This window comes from Micromys minutus, assembly GCF_963924665.1.
Source record: "Micromys minutus genome assembly, chromosome: 25".
NCBI classification, from domain to species: Eukaryota; Metazoa; Chordata; class Mammalia; order Rodentia; family Muridae; genus Micromys; species Micromys minutus.
Window position 1 is genome coordinate 1,282,543 of NC_137960.1, and position 20,807 is coordinate 1,303,349.

Genomic DNA, 20,807 nt, shown 5'->3' on the forward strand with positions numbered 1-20,807 from the left:
GATTGTTTCTAATCTCCTGTTCCTCTATGTCATGTGATGAAAAGATCTCAGATATTTTTAGGGTTGGAACACAAGCACATATTCAAGAGAAGTGGACCCTGAGAGCAGGCGGATTAAGCAGAAATAACCCATGAGAGACTCAAACAGCAAAGTACTGGGTATCATAGCTGGGAGATACACAATCTAACATATAGAAAAATGGATTAAGGGAAATTCACTCAGTAATTTTGCTATGGATGATATAAAAATGCATAGGACTGTGCCTCAATTATTGAGGTGTGGTCAAAGTCATATTAATTACTGATAGAGTTTATTAAAATCCATACAGCACAGACCTAAAGGCTTCAGCAAGTCACTCCCAGAATTCAGAAACATATTAGGGACAACTAAATTAGAGAAGCATTGCGGCAAATATTAAATGGTATTTACCCTTTGTCCCGTGCTAGGGCCGACTCCCATGGGGCCTTATGACGCTGCGGGATCTCTATCTCAGAGGCATATACAACCCATACATAAAGCCAGCCACGGTGTTGGGTTGTATGTGTGTAAGGCCTGGTAACAACACACCAAGGAGAATTCTATGAGAACTCCATGTCAGGGCTGTTGTATCCACCCAGGACAGAAGCAGCAGAGGCAGCGAATGGAGTGAACCTCACTTGAGTTCACAGAGGCGGCCTGGAGCCTCTATTTACTGCAACAGGTGGTGAACCAATGTGTTAGGCAAGAATCCACTAAAAAGTTAAAGCTTCAGCCTTAGAGTTAGAGGAAAAAGTTTTAAGTACAGGGGGCCAGTGCCATGTTGAGTCACGTGATGTCTCAAGCATGGTATCTTTAAACAAAAGAAACACAGAGACAGCCTCTGCTGACAGGCTGTGGGTGTCCTGCTGTGAGAAGGCAGGCTAACACAGATCGAAATATTTTGGACTAAGGTCCTAGTTTTACAGATTGCTTACTTTGTAAGTGATAAGTTAGCTTGTTTTGTGAATTACCCCACTAAGGCCACTTGACTTGTCAGATGCTGGCTAGTGAGGATTTGTGGTTATCTTAATTGTTTATATTGTGTCAAAATGGATATGATGTTGAGTTTTGTGGTTATAGTATTCCTCTGGGAGAGAATACAAGATACAAGATTCTAGTTGCCAACTTAGGGACACGCTATTTTGGGAGAAAGGTTTTATCTTTGTGTTTTTAAAAAGTGTGACTCAGCTCTGAGTGCCTTCTGGAGTTATATGAATTAGACTTGATAGAATTAGAACACCTGAAAATCTAAATTCAAGAAGATCAAAGAAAACATATCTCAATGCTAAAATGTTTTCTTTTGAGATATTTATAGTATGGAATGTACAGCTATGGTGAAGCTTGTCATCAAAATGCTGAACTGGCCTGATTCCAGACATCAGAGACTACAACAATCATCGGTGTGGCTTTACTTCTTGAGGTCTGTTCAGCTTCCTCATTCCCCTCCTGCCTTTTAAATTCTCAATGCCCATATGCTCAACTTAAAGAAGCTATGAAGTATTTTCCTCGATTCCCTGGACTTTGTGGAGTGAAGGTTGTTATTGTAAGGTTGTTTTTATGAAGAATTTAGAAACGGTCATAATCTAACAGGAGAAATTAGCCAAATTGATTTTTACAGCCATAATCTTCTTTTGGTAACTAAGCTAAAGTCATATCTTACACTGGTAGAAATCTTTCCAATTGATACAAAGTTGAAGTTACAATCTTTACAGTATAGAATTTATTTGATACAGATTTAAGATTTTCAATGGTATAATTTCTTATTGATTTAAAATTGAGATTAATATTGTCACTTTCATATAGGTATTGTACCTATACAATACATTTAGGAATGCAAGGCTTAGACCAAGTTCTATAATTGCTATTATACACTGTTTTTAGTTGATTAAACAATATAAGTTAAGGGCCAGATAGCAAACTCATGGCTCTGAGTCATTTAAAAGGGTGTTTTGAGATATTTCGATTAAAAATGGCCAAGAGAGGGGCTGGAGAGATGGCTCAGTGGTTAAGAACACTGACTGTTCTTCCAGAGATCCTGAGTTCAAATCCCAGCAACCATGTGGTGGCTCATAACCATCTGTAATAGGATCTGATGCCCTCTTCTGGTGTGTCTGAAGATAGCTATGGTGTACTTATATATAATAAATAAATCTTAAATAAAAATGGCCAAGAGTATTCAAAGTTTCAGTATTCAATGATTCAGAAATGCTTTTTCTAGTTAGATGGTTTTCAAAAATGTCAGAAATCCATAAATTATGACATTTAATGTTATTTATCTTTTGATGAGACATATCTGCTCTTTACAGTTCTCCTTTGGTCCATTTAACAAAGAAATTGAACATCTTTACCTCCAGGTGGGGTATACTTTGTGGCTAGGCAGCCACTGTGCTGAAACTGCCTATTTCATCTACAGACTGATACTGTCCAGAAAGGAACATATTATGCAGAATCTTTGCTGAGCCCAAATTATCAGCCCTTCAAGATTTCTGCATTTCAAAGTCTGTCAGTGATCCTGGGCCAGAAGGCTGAAGACTCACTCTCACATGTTGCTAACAGGGGACTCCTAGTGGAGATTTGTATCTTGGCCTTTTTCAGCTCTGGAAACCATGTTAGACTTCTTGTGTTTTTAGATATCTGGCCATTCTCACATTTCTGATGGAGTTGAAGACTAGTTTAGTTTTATTGCCTTCCCAAGTTAATTAACTTTGAGAAAACATAGTCATTTAGAATATTTTCAAGTGGTAATAGTTGTACAGAGCTTACATTTAAAGGCAAAGTTTTAAGTAAACAGAAAAGGTGATTTGTGGGTCGAGGTTAAGACAATACATGATTGGGCAGTGGAGAGGTAGACAGGGAAAAGGAGAAATGGAAGAGGAGGGAGAGGGGAAAGAGATTGCTGGAGGTGTTGGAGGCAGATGTTTATGTTTCTCTCGGTGCATCTCTTCATAAATAAGGTTATTATGAATGTTTTTAAGGGATTGAATTGTACAAGATCATTTGATTTATCTAGGTAGGTAAATTATATTTTACCAATGGGATCAGAGTGTTTTGATGTGTTCTTTGATGTAGCAACTTAATTGAGTTCAAAGGGTGTACTTGCAGAACAAATAAAGCCCTTCACGGAGCTGGAGTGTGTGTGTGTGTGTGTGTGTGTGTGTGTTTGTGTGTGTGTGAGTGTGTGTGTGTGTGTGTGTGTGTGTGTGTGTGTGTGTGTGTGTGTAAGGCCTGGCAACAACACACCAAGGGGAATTGTGTGAGGACAACATGTTGGGGCAGTCATATCCACCTGGGACAGAAGCAGTAGAGGCAGATGGAGTGAACCACACCTGAGTTCATAAAGGCGGCCTCCCTCTGAGATAGAGATCCCCACAGTGCCATACGGCCCCATGGGAGCCGGCCCTAGCATGGGACAAAGAGTAAATACCATTTAGTATTTGCTGCAACAGAGAACTCTTTCTCATTCTGCCTGATCATTACCTCTTTCCCCACCCTGCCATGCCACAGCTATAGAGCAATGGAAGCTTCCCCAGGCCACAGACTCAAACTATGGCATCAAAGTAAGATAAGACCTAATATAGGATGCCCATGAGAACACATATGTGGCAAGAGGATCATTTATATTTTATCAAAAAGGACCAGGATATGTTTGATACTGCAGAGTATGGTGTGATGGGAGGAGTGCCTCAGTGGGACCAGGGATGAAAAATCATTTCCCCTGGAGGTTCTAGCATATGACAGAAATTCTATAGAGTAGAGTTTATATGGGGACATGGGAAAGGGAGTTAAATGGAGTAGAGGCACAGACAGACAGACAGACATAAGCAAAAAGAGGAGAGGAGAGGGGCTAGTCCAGGAAGACTTGGAGAGAGAGAAGGCAGAGGGGGTAGAGAGAAACATAACAGGGTCAGTGAGTCAGAGAAAAAGATCGGACACAGTAAGAGGGATAGGGGGGTCCAAATAGCAGGCCAGGCCTATCTGGCTGTTGCCATGTAACAACCAGTTGAGCAGGGCTTACAAGAAATGCCAACATTGGAGGCTACATCTGCATTAGACCCAAGAAAAGGATAAGGGCAAGAACACCTGGATCCTCAATCAGAACCAGAGATGGACACTTCATGAGAGACTAGGCCTTTGCTTGCCTTCCTTCCTTGATTCTGCCTACCAGAACAGCATCTGGGCTAGCGCTCAGAAGGGTGTTGTCAACAGACACATAACTATAGGGGTCAGGATAAGCATGTGTCCCCAGACACTGCTCCCAGGATACCATGGCCCTGAGCTGAATCTGCAGTCCTGAAGCAGAGCTCTGGAGACTTGTGTCCTAGTGACTCATCTTTCCATAGCATTTCATGTTCTGTACATTCCACTGGGGATTCTTACAGAAGCCAGGCAGCCTCATCCTGTAGCTCAGACTTGTATTGTGAATAACAACCTTCTCAGACTAAATATGTACCATCCCTTAGGAGGGCGATACCATCACCCCCAGCTCTCCTCTTGGGGCTGGCAGCCCTGCTGGCCTTCACTCAGACTCTGCCAGGTGAGTGAGTGCAGGTCTTCAGAAAAATAACTTCATTCGGAAGCTGCAAAAACAATGTATAGCTTCATCACAGGTAAAAAAACAAAAAAACATAGCCTTGACCCTAGCCATACCAGACCCCCAACTATTCACATTCAGTTTATCTCTGCCTTACTACCTGTATCATCAAGGTCAAGAGATCTGTGTCCAGTCCACTACCCTGTGTAGTGACCTTCCTCAGGTCCCAGGATGATGGAAGGATCCCATTACGTGTTTGCTTTTGGTTTATACCAACTATGCTATTCTATGCCAGTTCCTCTGAGATTGACCTCCTGAAGCCCTGATTCAGACTCAGTAGTGTTCTATATATAAGACACATAGACTGTGGGAAACACTAGATATCGAGGGCTTGTCCTGCTACAGGCTGAGCAGGGATGGTGGTTGTCAGTAGGTAATAAAAGTAGGCCAGCTTAGCAGGGGTATTTGAAAAACAGGTTTTGCTACTGATTTGGTTGTGTCCTGAGGGGAGAGATTTTTCTATAATCTCTCTTGCTGGGGTTCTTTTCAAAGTTTAGATCTCTTCCTCTCTTCAACTTGACCCCCTTTAATGAATATATTTTTCATTTTTATTACCTATGACTGTTTTTTCCGGCCTGCCATGATTGTGCCTTGAGTCTGTGGAGATCATAAAAGGGCTTCAGTTCCCCCGTGACTGGGTTTAGACGGTTGTGTGTAGATTGCAGGTGCTAGGAATTAAAACCAGGTCTCCTAGAAGAGCAGTCTGTGCTCTTTATCACTGGTCCATCCAGCCAGCCAACATTACCCCTCCCAAAAAAAATACTTCTGGTTAAAACACTTGCAATATTCTTGACCTCTTTCTCATAAATGGGCCTCTAAAAACTCCTTCTCACAGGTTGGGTACTCCATAGACCTGCTAATTCCCATTTTTAAATTAGGCTCTTTTTGTTGTGGTTTTTAAATTTTACTATTTTTCTTTGCTAACATCTTTAGAGATATCTGCAGATCATCCTCACTTCAGACCGTTATTGTCTAAGTTGCAGGGACTACTCCCTTGAACACTGTAGTGGGCTATCACTATGGGTGTGTCTTACTCCATCCTAAGGAAGTGGGCATCCTGTCCCATCTGTTTGGCTTTTCCGTATCTACAGGGTTCCAGACATGAGTTTGGTTCTGACTTAGGTCATCTGAGTTCCCAGAATAAAGATATGCTTTGCCTTTTTATTTTTAGTAAACCTTAAGCAGCACAAGGACTGGTTAGCTGCATACCCGCCATGCTGTTAGAATCTATTTTCCTATTGATAACCCTTAATTATTACTTACTACTTACGTTTGTCTCAGCTGCTCTTAACTTCTGTTTGTCAGCTCACATGGCCACGTTTGTATGACTGTTAACCCACAGAAACTCTCCTTTCTTTTTCTCCTCCTCCTCCTCCTCTTCCTCTTCTTCTTCCTTGTTGTCCCATTCCTAGGAAACCTAAACCCCACCCATGTCTCTATATGAGGAACAATTAGCTGTTGGCATCTTCATTTACCTAGCATAGTCAATGTGTTATGTGAGAACTCTTTCCCCTTTGTGGTAACCAGGCTTGGGGCTCCAAAATGAGCATTAGAATACAAGTAGCATTAGGCTAAACCACTACAAAAATAATTAAACCTACAAAACGACATCCACAGAGAAAACTACAGTCAGAAGCAGAGGAGGAAACAAATCCAAGAGACTCCTGCTGGGAATACACGTTAACCTTTAGGAATTTGACATGAATCTCAGGTTAAAATATAGGAAAATAGAAGTCTCACACACCTGACCTTCCCACCATTTTTGCTTAGTTTTTCAATTCTGTTATTTTACTTTACTAATGAACCAGAGATTTCTGACCATCACTCAACTCTTCTGAAAACAGTTACCTAATTTGACCCAGTTTTCCCCTGGAGATTCTTTCAGACTCTCTACCTGGATGTCCTCCTACATAATGAGTCTCTGATTTTTGAACTTCAGATTTTCTTAGCCTTACATTTCAAGTGCTGGCATTATAAGTGTGTGCTGTGACTCACAAGCCTTCTGCTAAGTTTTGAATTTTGTCTAGGTATCCATATCTATAAGAGATGGCAGGGATTTAGCAAGTGGGACATACAGTTAGAAAATGTACAATTATTGTGTGTACTTCTATTGTGATTATAGTTGTACTGGAACAGGAATTTATGTAACTTGGGATGGCCTTGATCTCATGGTACATAGCCACTTCTTCAGAAGTGCTGCGCTTCTTCTTCTTCGAGGAAAACACCAAATGCCTGATGACGCTGGTGCAACGGGAGGGCCCGGAGGACCGGGGGGCCCGGGCTTAGGAGGCCGCGGCAGCTTCCGCGGAGAATTCGGCAGCGGTCTTAGGGGCCGCGGTCGTGGTCGAGGCCGAGGTGGTGGTCGAGGCCGCGGGGCTCGTGGAGGTAAAGCTGAAGACAAGGAGTGGATCCCCGTCACCAAGCTGGGCCACCTGGTTAAGGACATGAAGATCAAGTCTTTGGAGGAGATTTACCTGTTCTCCCTGCCCATTAAGGAGTCTGAGATTATCGACTTTTTCCTGGGTGCATCTCTAAAGGATAAGGTTCTGAAAATCATGCCAGTGCAGAAGCAGACCCGGGCTGGCCAGCAGACCAGGTTCAAGTCGCTATTGGGGACTACAATGGTCATGTTGGTCTTGGTGTTAAGTGCTCCAAGGAGGAGGGGCCGTAATTCTGGCCAAGCTTTCCATCGTCCCTGTGAGGAGAGGCTACTGGGGGAACAAGATTGGCAAGCCCCACATTGTCCCATGCAAGGTGACAGGCCACTGTGGCTCTGTGCTGGTGCGTCTCATCCCTGCCCCCAGAGGCACTGGCATTGTCTCTGCTCCTGTGCCCAAGAAGCTTCTGATGATGGCCGGTATAGATGACTGCTACACTTCAGCCAGAGGCTGCACTGCCACCCTGGGCAACTTTGCCAAGGCCACCTTTGATGCCGTCTCAAAAACTTACAGCTACTTGACCCCTGACCTCTGGAAAGAAACTGTGTTCACCAAGTCTCCTTATCAGGAATTCACTGATCATCTTGTGAAAACCCACACCAGAGTCTCTGTTCAGAGAACCCAGGCTCCAGCTGTGGCTACCACATAAGGGTTTTTATAAAAGACAAAATAAATGAACTAAGTCTGTTAAAAAAAAAATGCTGCATTAAAGGGATGAAATGACCGTGTGCCATTTCAATATGTGAATCATTAAATACACTACTAGAGAACATTTTTAAAGAGGTATTGAGCAACTTTTTGAGCAGTAGTAAGCTCTCTTTGTGGAATCCATTCCCACTTAAAAATTCAAGTTGTTACAATATTTTGGATAAAGCAAATGTGTCAAAAGTTTGGGTTCATAGAATAGTAAATATCCACATATGCAAAATAACATTGAGGTCCATTCACTTTCTAACTTTGTAAAGATTCTGACATAAAAACCATTGGGAACTTCTGGCTTAGCCCCTATTCCAAACTGGACTCAGAAAGTTGTTTTCAAAATATCTGGCACAAGAAATGGGGTAAACAACTCATCCCCAGACACTGATTCCAGGACTCCAGTACCTGAAGGTGGGTTTGAGGAGGGAAACAGGACCACAGAGATGCAACACTCAGGAGTTCAGTGTCAGGAGTCATAACGGGACAAGTTAATAATGAGCAGGTGATCGTCCTGAGATGGCTGCTTTGGATTATGATATAATCCGAGACTGACTCGCCCTTATTAAGCAAGGCTATAAGAGATTCATTTTAGGAAAGATTCCTTAACCATGACTGCAGTTCCAGAGAAAGGTGAGGGAACACAGTGAAAGACTGTACATGAGCTGAGCTATCTGGTCACCTGAGCTGAGACACAAGGCTGTGTCACCTCCATCACTGTAGCTATGAATCTGTCCATTATTTTCTTTATGCTCACGATACAGCCAGTATCTCCACATCATCCCCATGCTGAACCCACCACCTCCGTGTCCTGGATCCGGTTGCTTCCATCCTTCTGCCAGGTCAGAGTGATGTCAGCAGGGTAGAAGTTCAGGGCCCAGCACCTCAGGGTGATATAACCTTCAGCTCTGGGGTGATGAGTCATATGTATTTAGGGGTGTCTGAGGAAGTCAGCTGAACATGTAAGGCATTGAGCTTTCTTCCCGATGATTTGTGAATGCTCATGTAACCTTGTTATGAATGAATGGGAGAGTTAGCTTGGAGGAGAGGTGCAGATTGCCCACAGCAGCCTACACGAAGGCTATGAATGGGCTAATCTACTCCTTAAAAGATTCAGAATCAGCATGAACCAGCACAGAGCAGGAGATACTGAACCTCCCTCTGGGTATATGGAATTCTGGTTCTGACTGGGTGGAAATAAAAGACTCAGAAACACTGGGATCAGACCTCAAAGTCACAGGGCATGTGACTGGGGCAGGTCGCGGTTCACAGTATCAATGGAAGGAACTGCTGCTTAGCTGACAACCCCAACTGTCCTGAGGGGAAAACTCTCCCCTCTGAAGAGTCCCTCTCTCCGGTAGAATCAGAAAACCCACAAACCCTCTTTCCCCCTCCTAGTATTCCAGCTGCTCCCCGCTGAAGGAGAATCCTCAGGGGGCAGGAGCAGATGGGGCACTTACCTTTCCTCAGCAAAATCTCTTTCCCATAATCCAGCTGTGTGAGGAGGAACTCCAAGCATTCAACCTCCAGGTAAGTCTTTACACATTGTGTGGATTTTGACTCCTCATACTCTTGTTTGAGCATCTTAGCTGCCTTGCCAACTGTAGTCCAAGTCCTCAGGTTCTTGTAATCGTGGTCACTGAAGGCTACTTCGAAGAATCCATGACTGAAGTACTCTTGAGGCAACACATCACAGCCATACCTCTGGACTGTGTGATATCCTGAACAAGATCCCTCTCTCAGCTACTCCAACAGGCTACAGTCCTTGATAAGGACCTCATTAGATTTTGGCCTTAAAGTGCACAGAAATTCGGGAGAGTACCCCTTGGCTCTCTTGAGAGATGGGTTGCATTTTCCAGGGTAAACCTCAGACATGAGGAACTGTGGTAACCCCATTAAGAGCTGTAAATTTAGGATTTCTGATTTGGGCTCACTCACCAACCAGGTGCAACATACTTGTAGATGTGGAGCAGTTTCTGAAGTAACTTTCTGAAAAAAACTGAATATCATCCAGGGCCCCCTGAGTTTTCTGCTCCCAGTACTCTGACTTCTGCTGATTAATTCATCATGCACAGTGTTCCGTTTTTGGAGTCTTTCCTCTGCCGTTGATTCTCTCAAACTGTATATCATCCACAAAGATAACAGTGATAAACTGGGGCTCCAGGAAGCAAGGCCAAGGCAAGAGAGTTTGGAAAAGGCCAACACAGTATGACCCTAGGTACAGTGGGTTTTAGATATCAACCCTACACTAGGACACCATGGTGTTCAACAATCCAGCCCCTGAGATTAGCTGGGATTAGAAAACAATGGGCGGGGGTGGGGTGTAAAATGGAGGAAAGAACAGAAGGCTATGGTTGGGCTAGAGAGAATGCTGCACCCCTTGGGATGGAGTCCTTTTGTTTCCCACATTGGGTCCTTTCCCTGTGGGCGCCCACACTCACCCTTTGAATTCCTGTTCAGGGCCGGCACAGCCAGGAGTGGCAGGAGGAGAGCCTCTGTAAAAAAGGTCTTCATCCTGCTTGAAGAGTGGACATGAAGACTCAGCCTCTTCTGCTATGTGTTCATTTCATAATCTGGAGAATGAGCTGAGACTTCTACATCTTGTTCCAAGGACAAACAGGAGAAGACTGGCTGCCATGTGGCTAGGAAGAGGGTCTAAAAGCCACACAGTGCCACACATACTCCAACAAAACCATACCTACTCCAACAAGGCCACATCTCCCAATAGTGCCACTCCCTAGGTCAAGGATATTCAAATCACCACAGACTGTACCCTGGGAATCTCTCCCTCACTGGGTAAAACCACAAAGTAAATGTTGATTTAGCTGAAAATGATGACCCCAAACTCTAGGATCCCAAATCTATATAGAAGATGTAAAGAAAACACAGAGACTGTGAGCCTAGAGCTGGTGAGTAATGGCAGCCAGGCTCTCTCCCCTAGACCAGACACCCAACAGGTGACTAAAACAGGAGGGGGCAGGGCAGGGACCCGTCTGGGCTGAGGTAGCAGGGGGGTCTGGTTGGGAAAGGGCAAATAAGTTTCTTACCAGGGCACCCTTGCTCAGCTCTGCGGAGGATGTTCCCTCTGGACCATACACTTCCTCCTGTGTCTGGTGTCACATTTATGTGGAAGTTGGAAGAAAAGACATTTCTTCAGTGTACTTGTAAGGTGATCCAGGGTGGGCAGGAAGAAGAGCACCTACAGCCAAGGCAGCCACTAGCTTCAGGAAGAGAGGTCATCACTGTAACTGCTAGATCAAGGCTGAGTCTGCACTGCTCTTGTTTTAACTTATAGTCTTGACCCCAGTGGGGCTGAATGTTTTCCCTAAAACTTCCCAGTGTGAGTGAGTGTCAGGGATCTGTTGGATTGTATAATGGAAAATCACCTCCTGGGAGCAGCACCTCTAGTGCCCTGGTTCCCCACCTAAGATCTTAAGATCCAGTGCTGGGGCCTGTTATCCTAGAGCAGTATCTCAGGACACATTGCTTCAACCTGATATCTGTCTTCACGGTTCTCATAGCAACATCTTCTGAGTCCAGTCTAGATGCCAGGAAGTCAGCATTTCTCAGATGCTTTAACATCAGGATCTTTACACTGGCCTAGAAATTATACATATTTTCAAAATGGCTAAGATTAAAAACTCAAGTGATGGCCCATACTGGCGAGGATGTAGTGAAAGGGAAACACTTCTCCATTGCTGGTGGGAGTGAAAACTTGTAAAAATCGCTCTGGAAATCAACCTGGCAGTATCTCAGAAAACTGGAAACACTTAAAGACCCAGCTAAACCGCTCCTGGACATATACCCAAAAGATGCTCCACCATGCCCCAAGGACATGTGCTCCACTATGTTCATAGCAGCTTTATTCATAATAGCTAGAAACTAAAGGCAACCCAGATGTCCCTCAACTGAACAATGGATACAGAAAATGTCGTACGTTTACACCAATGAATACTATTCAGCTATGTAAAACAAGGACAATATGAATTTCACAGGCAAACCAATAGAACTAGAATATATCATCCTGGGTGAGGTAACCCAGGCACAGAAGGGCATGCATGGTATATACTCAGTAGTGAGTGGATATTAGCCAAAAAAAAAAGTTTATAACACCCTTGATACACCCCATAGACCCAAAGATGTTAAATAGGAAGAAGGCCCAGGTGCCAATGCCTGAACCCCACTTAGAAGGGTAAACTAAATAGTCATGGGAGGCAGAGAGAGGGAGGAGAGGGGAAAGGTGAGAGGGGAAAGGTGAAGAAGAGGGGCAGGATCAGCATGGGGAGAGACCGGATTGAGGCCCAGAGGGAGAATGAATGGGAATATGCAGCTACTGGAGTGGGGGTGGGGTGGGATTCTCTAGGAAGTCTCAGAGACCCAGGATGAGGGAGGCTCCCAGGTAACTTACTCCCATGTAAGTGACCTTAGATGAAATGCCCAACAGTGGGGATATGGAACCTGAAGAGACCCCCTCCAGTAGACAGACATGACCCCCAGTGGAAGGAAGGGGACATCAACCCACCTTCAAAACTTATGGTGCAGAATTTGTCCCATCTAAAACAAATGCGGGAACAAAAATGATGAAGAAACTGAAGGAATAGCCAACTAGTGACCAGCCCATTTTGAGACCCATCCCATGGGCAGGCACCAGTGTCTCACAGTATTGATGATGCTATGCTGTGCTTGCAGACAGGAGCCTAGCTTAGCAGTCCCCTGAGAAGCTCTGCCCAGCAGCTGACTGAGACAGATGCAGACACCCACATTAGACAAACATTGGACAGAGGTCCAGGACACCTGTGGGAAAGTTAGGGGAAGGACTGAAGGCCCTCAAAGAGATTGCAACTCCACAGGAAGACCAACAGCTCAGCTAACCTAAACACCTGAGAGCTCCTGGAAACTTAGACAACAATCAAAGAGCATATACTGCTGGCCTGAGGCTCCCATCTTCAGTGGGAGAGGATGTGACTAATCCTGCAGAGATTTCATATATCAGGTGCTGAGATACAGGGTGGGGGCTGCCCCCTCAGAGGCAAAGAGGAGGGGGGATTGAGGGACAAATTGCAAAGAAGGACTGGAAGAGGTGGCAGCTTTTGGGATGTAAACAAACAAACAAACAAATAAATAAATAAATAATATTTTAAAGAAAGAATATGGATTTCAATAGTAATTATACTTATGTGGATATCAATCCATGCTTTCCATATTAAGAACTCAGAATTTTGAGACATTTGATTTATGGAGATATTATTAATTGATTGTATGCAGACTGTTCCAAGAGAAAAATAGCTATTTTCCAAATTACAGCGACATGATAAATAATAACTAGAATGTCAACTTTTGTGCGTGTCCTCACCTTTTCCATTTGTATATCCAGGCTTCGCTTTCTGGCTTTTTTGAAAATCGGGAATGTATATGTTCACAGGAATATGTTGGAGGAATAATATATACACATTCACTTTTCAGACCTCCCACCTCCACCTTGTATTCGTACGCCAGTATTACAATTAGTGGCCAGAAGAGGGCGACAGAAACCATGAACTTGTAACATCCGTATCTTGTGGTCTGGGAGGCCTGGGTGAAAAAATACACCTGAGACATGCCTATCAGGTTCCTGTCAGCAAGCACTTCTTGGCATCAGCAATCGTGCTTGGGTTTGGTGGTTGCATATGGGATGGTGAGGCAGTTTCTTGATGACCTTTTCTTCAGTCCCTGCTCCTCTCTTTGTCCCTGTATTTCCTCCCATGAGTATTTTGTTCTCCCTTCTAAGAAGGACTGAAGCATCTACATTTTGGTCTTCCTTCTTTTTGAACTTTATATGGTCTGTGAATTGTTTCTTGGGTATTCTGAGCTTTGGAGCTAGTATCTGCTTATCAGTGAGTGCATTCTGTGTGTGTTCTTTTGTGACAGAGTTACCTCATACAGGATAGTATTTTCTAGTTCTGTGAATTCTAAGAATTTCATTAAGCCGTTGTTTTTAATTGCTGAGTAGTACTCCATTGTGTAAATGTACCACATTTTCTGTATCCATTCCTCTGTTGAAGGACATCTGGGTTATTCCCAGCTATTATAAATAAGATTGCTATAGAGAAAGGACTGAAGGAGCTGAAAGGGTTTGCAACCCCAAGAAAAGAACAACAATATCAACCAACCAGACCCCCAGAGCACCCAGGGACTAAAACACCAAACAATGAGAACACATAGAGAGACCCATGACTCCAGCCTCATATGGAGCAGAGGATGGCATTGTCTGACATCAACAGAAGGAGAAGCCTTTGGTCCTGTGAAGGCTTGTTACCCCAGTGTAGGGGAATGCCAGGGTGTTGGGATGGGAAAGGGTGGTTGGCAGTTGAAGTACCTTCATGGAAGCAAGGGTAGGAGGGAGGGGAAGGGGAGAGAGGAGAAAGAGGATAACATTTAAAATGTAAGTACATAAAATACCCAATTTAAAAAGATTTTTTAAAAGAGAGAGGGGGAAAAAAAAGAATACACTCTGGTCCAGAAGAGCACCCAGTGTTTTTGACTGCTGAGCTCTCTTCAGATCAAGGAGGCTTTGTTTTCATGAACATCTTCAGAGGTTCAGAGGAGTGTAGGGGTTTTATTTTGTTGTTGTTGTTGTTGTTGTTGTTGGTTGGTTGGTTGGTTTGGTTTGGTGTGGTTTGGGTTGGTTTGGGTTGGTTTGGTTTGGGTTGGTTTGAATTGGGTTGGTTTGGGTTGGTTTGGTTTGGTTTAGTTTGGGTTGGGTTGGGTTGGTTTGGGTTGGTTTGGTTTAACTTAGTTTGGGTTGGGTTGGGTTGGTTTGGTTTGGTTTGGATTGGTTTGGGTTGGTTTGAATTGGGTTGGGTTGGGTTGGTTTGGTTTGATTTAGTTTGGGTTGGTTTGGTTTAACTTGGGTTGGGTTGGGTTGTGTTTGTTTGGGTTTGGTTTTAGTTTTTGATACAGAGTCTCACAATGTATTCCTGGCTGGCCTAGAATTAGCTATGTAAGGCCAGCTGGCATCCAACACTGAATATTACACCTGCACCTTAACCCAGTGTGCTGGGATTAAAGGCATGAGCTCCCACACTGGCTCATGTGGGTCTTTACCTCGGCGCTCACTAAAGTGGCACGGGTGGCATTTTTCAAGGCTGTTTAGCCATGAACTTGAAACATCAATGAACTCTTCATAGTCTGCTCCCTTCCTGTCCACCATTCTGTCCACCATTCTATTTCTGCTTCCTGGAGCCCACCCCGCACCCATTCCCTCACTAGCTACCTAAGCTCTGTAGGTATTATAAACAAAATCCACATATATCAGTCATCAAAGCTATAATCTACAAATAAAGGAAACATGCAAATATTCACTTTTCTCGTTTGGATTCCTTCACTCAGAATGATCGTTTCAACCATTTTCCCAAAAATCTCATAATCTTTTCCCCACCTGAAGTATTTATTTGAAATAAAATATATTGTTTCGTCTGTTTTATCTGTCCATTCATTTATCAATTTATTTTCTCATAAACTATATCAACACTGCCGTTTCCCCTTCCTCCTCTCCTTCTAGCCCCTCCCCCTCACTTTCAACAAAGCCAAGTGAAGACTAAGAAACAAGACCAATGAAGCCTTGCAAAGCTACCTAAGCAAGCATGCCATCGCTGTCCATCTCATCCTATTTATACTCTATCCGAACATCACATGCCCTGCCACAGGTTTGCCTCAGCAGGTGAGTGTGCTTCAAATGACATATCTAGAAACTTCCACCTCAAGCCCTTTGGAGGCCCCTAACTGCAGGAGTCTCTGTACTGTCACCCTGGTTGTTATGGTCAAAGCTTGCTGTCCGACAGCCCTGAAGAAACTAGGCTTGGCCATCTATCCAATAATAAGATGAGACACAGACAGTGACAAGAACCGGAGCCTCACCGGGAAGGTAAGCTGTGAGGAAAGATTCGCAGGACACTAAATCCAGCTCGATTCCAGTCATAACAATCTGCGGTGTCCCCTAAAAATGACACCAACTGGAAAACAAGTGTTCAAAATATGGAACTGATGGAAGACATTCCTGACTCAAACTTCCACAGGGCATATCTGTAAACCCCACTATAATCACTGTTGGGATTCTGTAAACCCCACCCCTCAGTTACCTAGCAACAACCAGGTATACCCCACCCCTTAATTACCTGGCAGTAGCCAGGTATGCTCTGCCCCAGTGACTATAAAAGGGGCTGCTTGCCCCTCCTCTCTCTCTTGTTCTGTTGCTCTCTCTTGCTCTCCTGCCCCATTCCTCCTCTTCCCCTTCCCTTCCCCCCCTCTACATGTGCTCATGGCCGGCATCTCTCTCTCTCTCTCTCTCTCTCTCTCTCTCTCTCTCTCTCTCTCTGCCTCTACTACCTTCTTAACTCTCCCATGACCTGAATAAACTCTATTCTGTACTATACCGTTATGTGGCTTGTCCCTCAGGGGGGAGGGATTCCCAACATGGGTCCTCCAGAGGCATCTCCCTTGCCTCCATGCCTCTCCAGCACCTCCAGGGGCCATATCCCCCCCAACTCTCTTCATCCTTTTCCTAACAGTCACAACTAACAGGAAACTTGATTGTGAACACAGCTTCTTTTAAGATTAATTTTTATTCTTTTTCACATATATGTCAGTGTATGCATGAAGATAGACACAGTAACACCTGGTATATTGGATGTCCCTGGAGCTGGGGTAACAGGTGTTTGTGAACCACCTATTGGGGGTGCTTGGAACTGCTATCACAACAAGCTATAGCAGCCACTAATTGAATTCTCCAACCCCAGGGACACAATTTAGCCTACTTTCTTTTTGCTGGATCCCAGGACATAGAACAGGGCCAGGCAGATGATAGACTTTCCAAAACATACTGAGGACTAAATCTCAGGAGCAGGCTATGGCTGCCTAAAGGTACCTGGAGCAGGAACATAGTGGGCATTGTCTTTCTCAGTGTACATGAGGGACATCCTATTTACTCCAAGACAAGAGATCTTGCCCAGAAAGTTCTAGAGCCCCCTGCATACCTGAGGGCATAGCACCAATCCTCTGCACAAATGAGAAAGTCTGAGGCACACATGACCTTACATCTTGGGTAGTCAGAACAGAGGGCATCTCAGGTACAGGGAATCTGTTGGTTAATGGCGGGAGGGCGGGTTTCTATGTCCACTCTGCCACAGGTCTTGGGCCACTGTGGGGGGCAAGACTTGGGAAGTTGGACCACACTTACCCCACACCGTCACCAGGTGAGTGTCAGGCTGTAGGGAACTGCAGGGGGCATCGCTCCAGGGATAGGGAAGCAGACTGAGGTGTGGGGACAGTTGAGGTCATCTGGTTCCCAGGCTCTTGGACACCCAGGTGCAGGTGGACGCCATAGAAGAGCTAAGAACAGAATGGAGGCCCATGAGCTGGATCTAGCCGGGGCCAAGGGAGAAGACAGAAGCTCCGGCTGGTCCACCGACGGTAGTCCTTGACTTGACAATGGTGGGCTGTAGGCTTAGGCTTGATAGCAGCTTCGGCTAGAAACAAAGAGAGGTTTTCTAAAGAAGATTAGATGGTGGCTTTGTACTTGAAGGACTTCTCTACAGCTCCTGATGGTGGGTCCTGATAGAAAGAGAGAGTCCATAATTTTTAAGTCCTCCATTTATTGTCATGGAGGAAAGTGAATGAGTAAAACTGTACCCCAACTTCTCAGGGTGGGCCTGAGATTAAATACCTTTTTCAGGGAGGAGTGTCTGGGAAGAAAGGTTAATTGGCTAAGTCTTCAGGCCTTTAGGTCCCTCATTATAATGAAGATCTGTCTTGAGCCTATGTGACCTGTGGTTACATGCTCACCTGTGGAGGAGCTTCGAGGGTTGCCCTTATGTGACTGATGACCACGAGGGGGGCTGTGGCTAGTGATGGGTGCCTGTTTTGGGGAGTTTTAGGGAAACACCAACTTTCCCTTAGGGTCACCAGGGTTTTAAACCTCTCAACCGGGAACCAGGGTACCTTTCACAGCCCACAGCCCCACAGGAGTCCTCCACATCCAGCGTCCCTATGTAGTTGTGAACTGTTCACAAAATGATGTTTTCCCTGAAGTGTGCTATGAGTGTGCCTACCCTAGTCACAGATACCTTACCCTGAAGGAGAGTATTAACTCATAGACTGAAGAAAACAAGACAGCTCAGGCACCAGACTATGGTGACCTGGCACACAGCCAAAGAGTTACCAGGAGGGAGATGGATGGAGAGTCCCACACAAGTGCATGGAGATGCTCCACACAACACTGGGGACACAGTAGAAGATGTCTCTGCACACAAGTAAGAGTGGCAATGAGGGAATCCCTCCATTTTTCTCTCCAACTGGGGTTCGAGTCTCCTAAAAAGGAAGAACAATGTGATAACGTTGAATACTGATTCACTCGTCAAATGGGGAAGAGGGCTCCAGGTGTTCTAATTCAACATGACAGATCACCCTTCCCCAAGAAAGTGTCTACCAGCCTGTCTGTTGCCCAGCAATTCCCTTCAGTGTGCATTCCAGGGTGAACCATGAGCTCTCTAGAGCCTGATCTCTGACCAACTTTGGGGTTTGACTCTAGGGTGACCACATCTCTCTCAGTCACTCACTCAGGACCAGCAGTCGGTTTTCCTAGAAGGAGATACAGAGTCTCCTGTTCTGTGCTGGCTCGTAATAATTCAGAAGCTTTCCAATGAATTGAGTATTCAGATGATGAGTTTAGGCTGCTGTGTAAAGTCTGTACCCTTCTTGATCCCAGAATACAACATGATTGAACCTTCCAGTTCTTCTCCCCAGACTTACCCAAATACATATGGGACCTGTCTTAGTCAGGGTTTCTATTCCTACACAAACATCATGACCAAGAAACAAGTTGGGGAAGAAAGGGTTTATTCAGCTTACACTTCCATATCACTGTTCATCAACAGAGGAAGTCAGGACTGGAACTCAAGCAGGTCAGGAAGCAGGAGCTGATGCAGAGGCCACGGAGAGATGGTGCTTACTGGCTTGCTTCCCCTGGCTTGCTCAGCCTGCTTTCTTATAGAACCCAGGTCTACCAGCCCAGGGATGGCACCACCCACAATGGACTGGGCCCTCCCCCCTTGATCACTAGTTGAGAAAATGCCTTACAGCTGGATCTCATGGAGGCATTTCCTCAACTGAGGCTCCTTTCTCTGTGATAACTCCAGCTTGTGTCAAGTTGACACAAAACCAGCCAGTACAGGACCTATAAGGTCAGACCTGCAGGTGACTTCATTCTGAAGTGCTGGGTCCTGGGCTCCTAACTGCTGAGATCACCCTCAGCTGGGAGAAGGATGGGAACAACCATACCAAAGCTGATGGACACCAGTCCTAGAGGGGATGGAACTTTCCAGAAGTGGCAGTTGTGGTGGTGCCTTCTGGGGAGGAGCAGGGATTTCAATGTTATGTGAACCATTAAGGGCTGCCTGAACCCCTCACCCAGAGATGGTGTAAGGACTGGGTGTTAGCACAGAGAACTCCATTTTAAAGACCCTGAGCAGATTTGATGCCCCTGGGAACACTTGTGCAAATACCATTGATACACCCGCCTTTTGGTTACATCATGGGTAATGAGAGGTGGCTCTTGCAGCCAGTATTAGACTGGAAGCTCACACCTAAGTACTGTAAGAATGTTTCAGGAGCATGTTTTGTGTACAAATATATTGTTATCTGTTATGTACTGTGCTATTTCCTTCGGCCTGTATACATTAGTATGATGCTGATACTTACAATTTGATACTTATATTTTCCTGTGAAAATGAATTGTGGAAGTTTTGAGTAGATATTACTCTATCAATTTTTGAACTAAGAACCTGAAAGAGGGAAAAAAATTAAGTGAGTGATGCCTACCCAACAAGATCGTCTGTAGGATCCCAACATGAGGGTTAGGCTTAAGTACAGGACAAGGAGACTCTTCACTAATCTGCTCTATAACATTTCCTGTATTTCTCTGCTAATAATCTAGAGATTTCTGGCCATTAGTCACCTCCTCTTACAGCTGTGTCTAACTTTCCTCAGTTTGTTCTCTGAAGATTCTATCAGAGTGAGCCTGTGGACCTCCCTCTCCATGTATCTCCATGGGCTGGAACTCTTGATCCTTTTGGTGCACATCCTAAGTCCTAAGTTTGCTTGGGTGTGCCATGACACCTAGCACACCTGAGACAATCTGAAGTATGTCTACTTTTCTGTGTTGGAAAGATAATGCAGGACTTTTCAGATGAGATTTGGTGACAGGAAATATTACTTAATTACTATGTAAATTATTGTTATTGTATTTCCCCTTTGTGAAATGAATCTCCTCAAACTCAGGAAGGCCTTGAACTCCTCCGATTTCCAAAGCCTAGGATAATAGTTATGCATCATTATGTCCTGATACAAAACAAGAATTCTGTTAGAGAAATTTTTAGTATTGAATAATGTTTTACACTATCTTAGGTTTTCTATTACTGAGAAAAGACAGTGTAATAGTTCCAGGTTTATGGAAACCGTGACAACTTCAAAAAATCAAAGAGAAATTAGGATTCAATAGACTTTCATACTGAACTACAGCCTAGTTCTCAACAATGACAACCATGGTGCATTAGATCAGTTGTTCTCAACATGTTGGTCCCAATGACCTTGAGAAAACTCTGTACTCAAAAGTTCTTGAATAGTGATTAAAATACATAATTCCAGTTATGAAGTAGCAACAAAATTAATATGATGGTTATAGGTTACCACAACCTGAGGAACTGTATTAAACAATCCCAGCATTAGGAAGGTTGAGAGCCACTGCTTAGGAAAATCAACTGACAAACCTTTTCAAGCAGAAGTGGGAAGGCCATTAAGAGATCAGAAAACAAAACAAATACTCACCAGGGAATGGCAGAAGGTTGGCCCAAGACTCTCAGAAGAAAACCTAACTCCCAGGCAAATTATACGCTGCAAATGCTGGAACCTGACATCTAAGAGCAGAATATTCTGAGCCTTCAACCAGGACTGAATTGGGATCAGTCAGAATTGAACTCAGACACACATTACTGGAAATGACATCACAGAGTGTCCTGTTAAATTCACAGAAG

General features: G+C 44.4%; 1 protein-coding gene across 1 annotated transcript in view; it reads left to right on the plus strand.

Moving 5' to 3' along the window:
* Positions 1-6,837: 6,837 nt before the first annotated feature.
* The window catches only part of LOC308437046 (small ribosomal subunit protein uS5-like), a gene marked incomplete at both ends in the record, with an annotated part of 62,752 nt that continues 48,782 nt past the window's right edge, over positions 6,838-20,807 (plus strand). The window contains one exon of the mRNA XM_080938090.1: positions 6,838-7,013. Coding sequence (XP_080794216.1) covers positions 6,838-7,013 — 176 coding nt within the window. The remainder of the gene's footprint in view (positions 7,014-20,807) is intronic.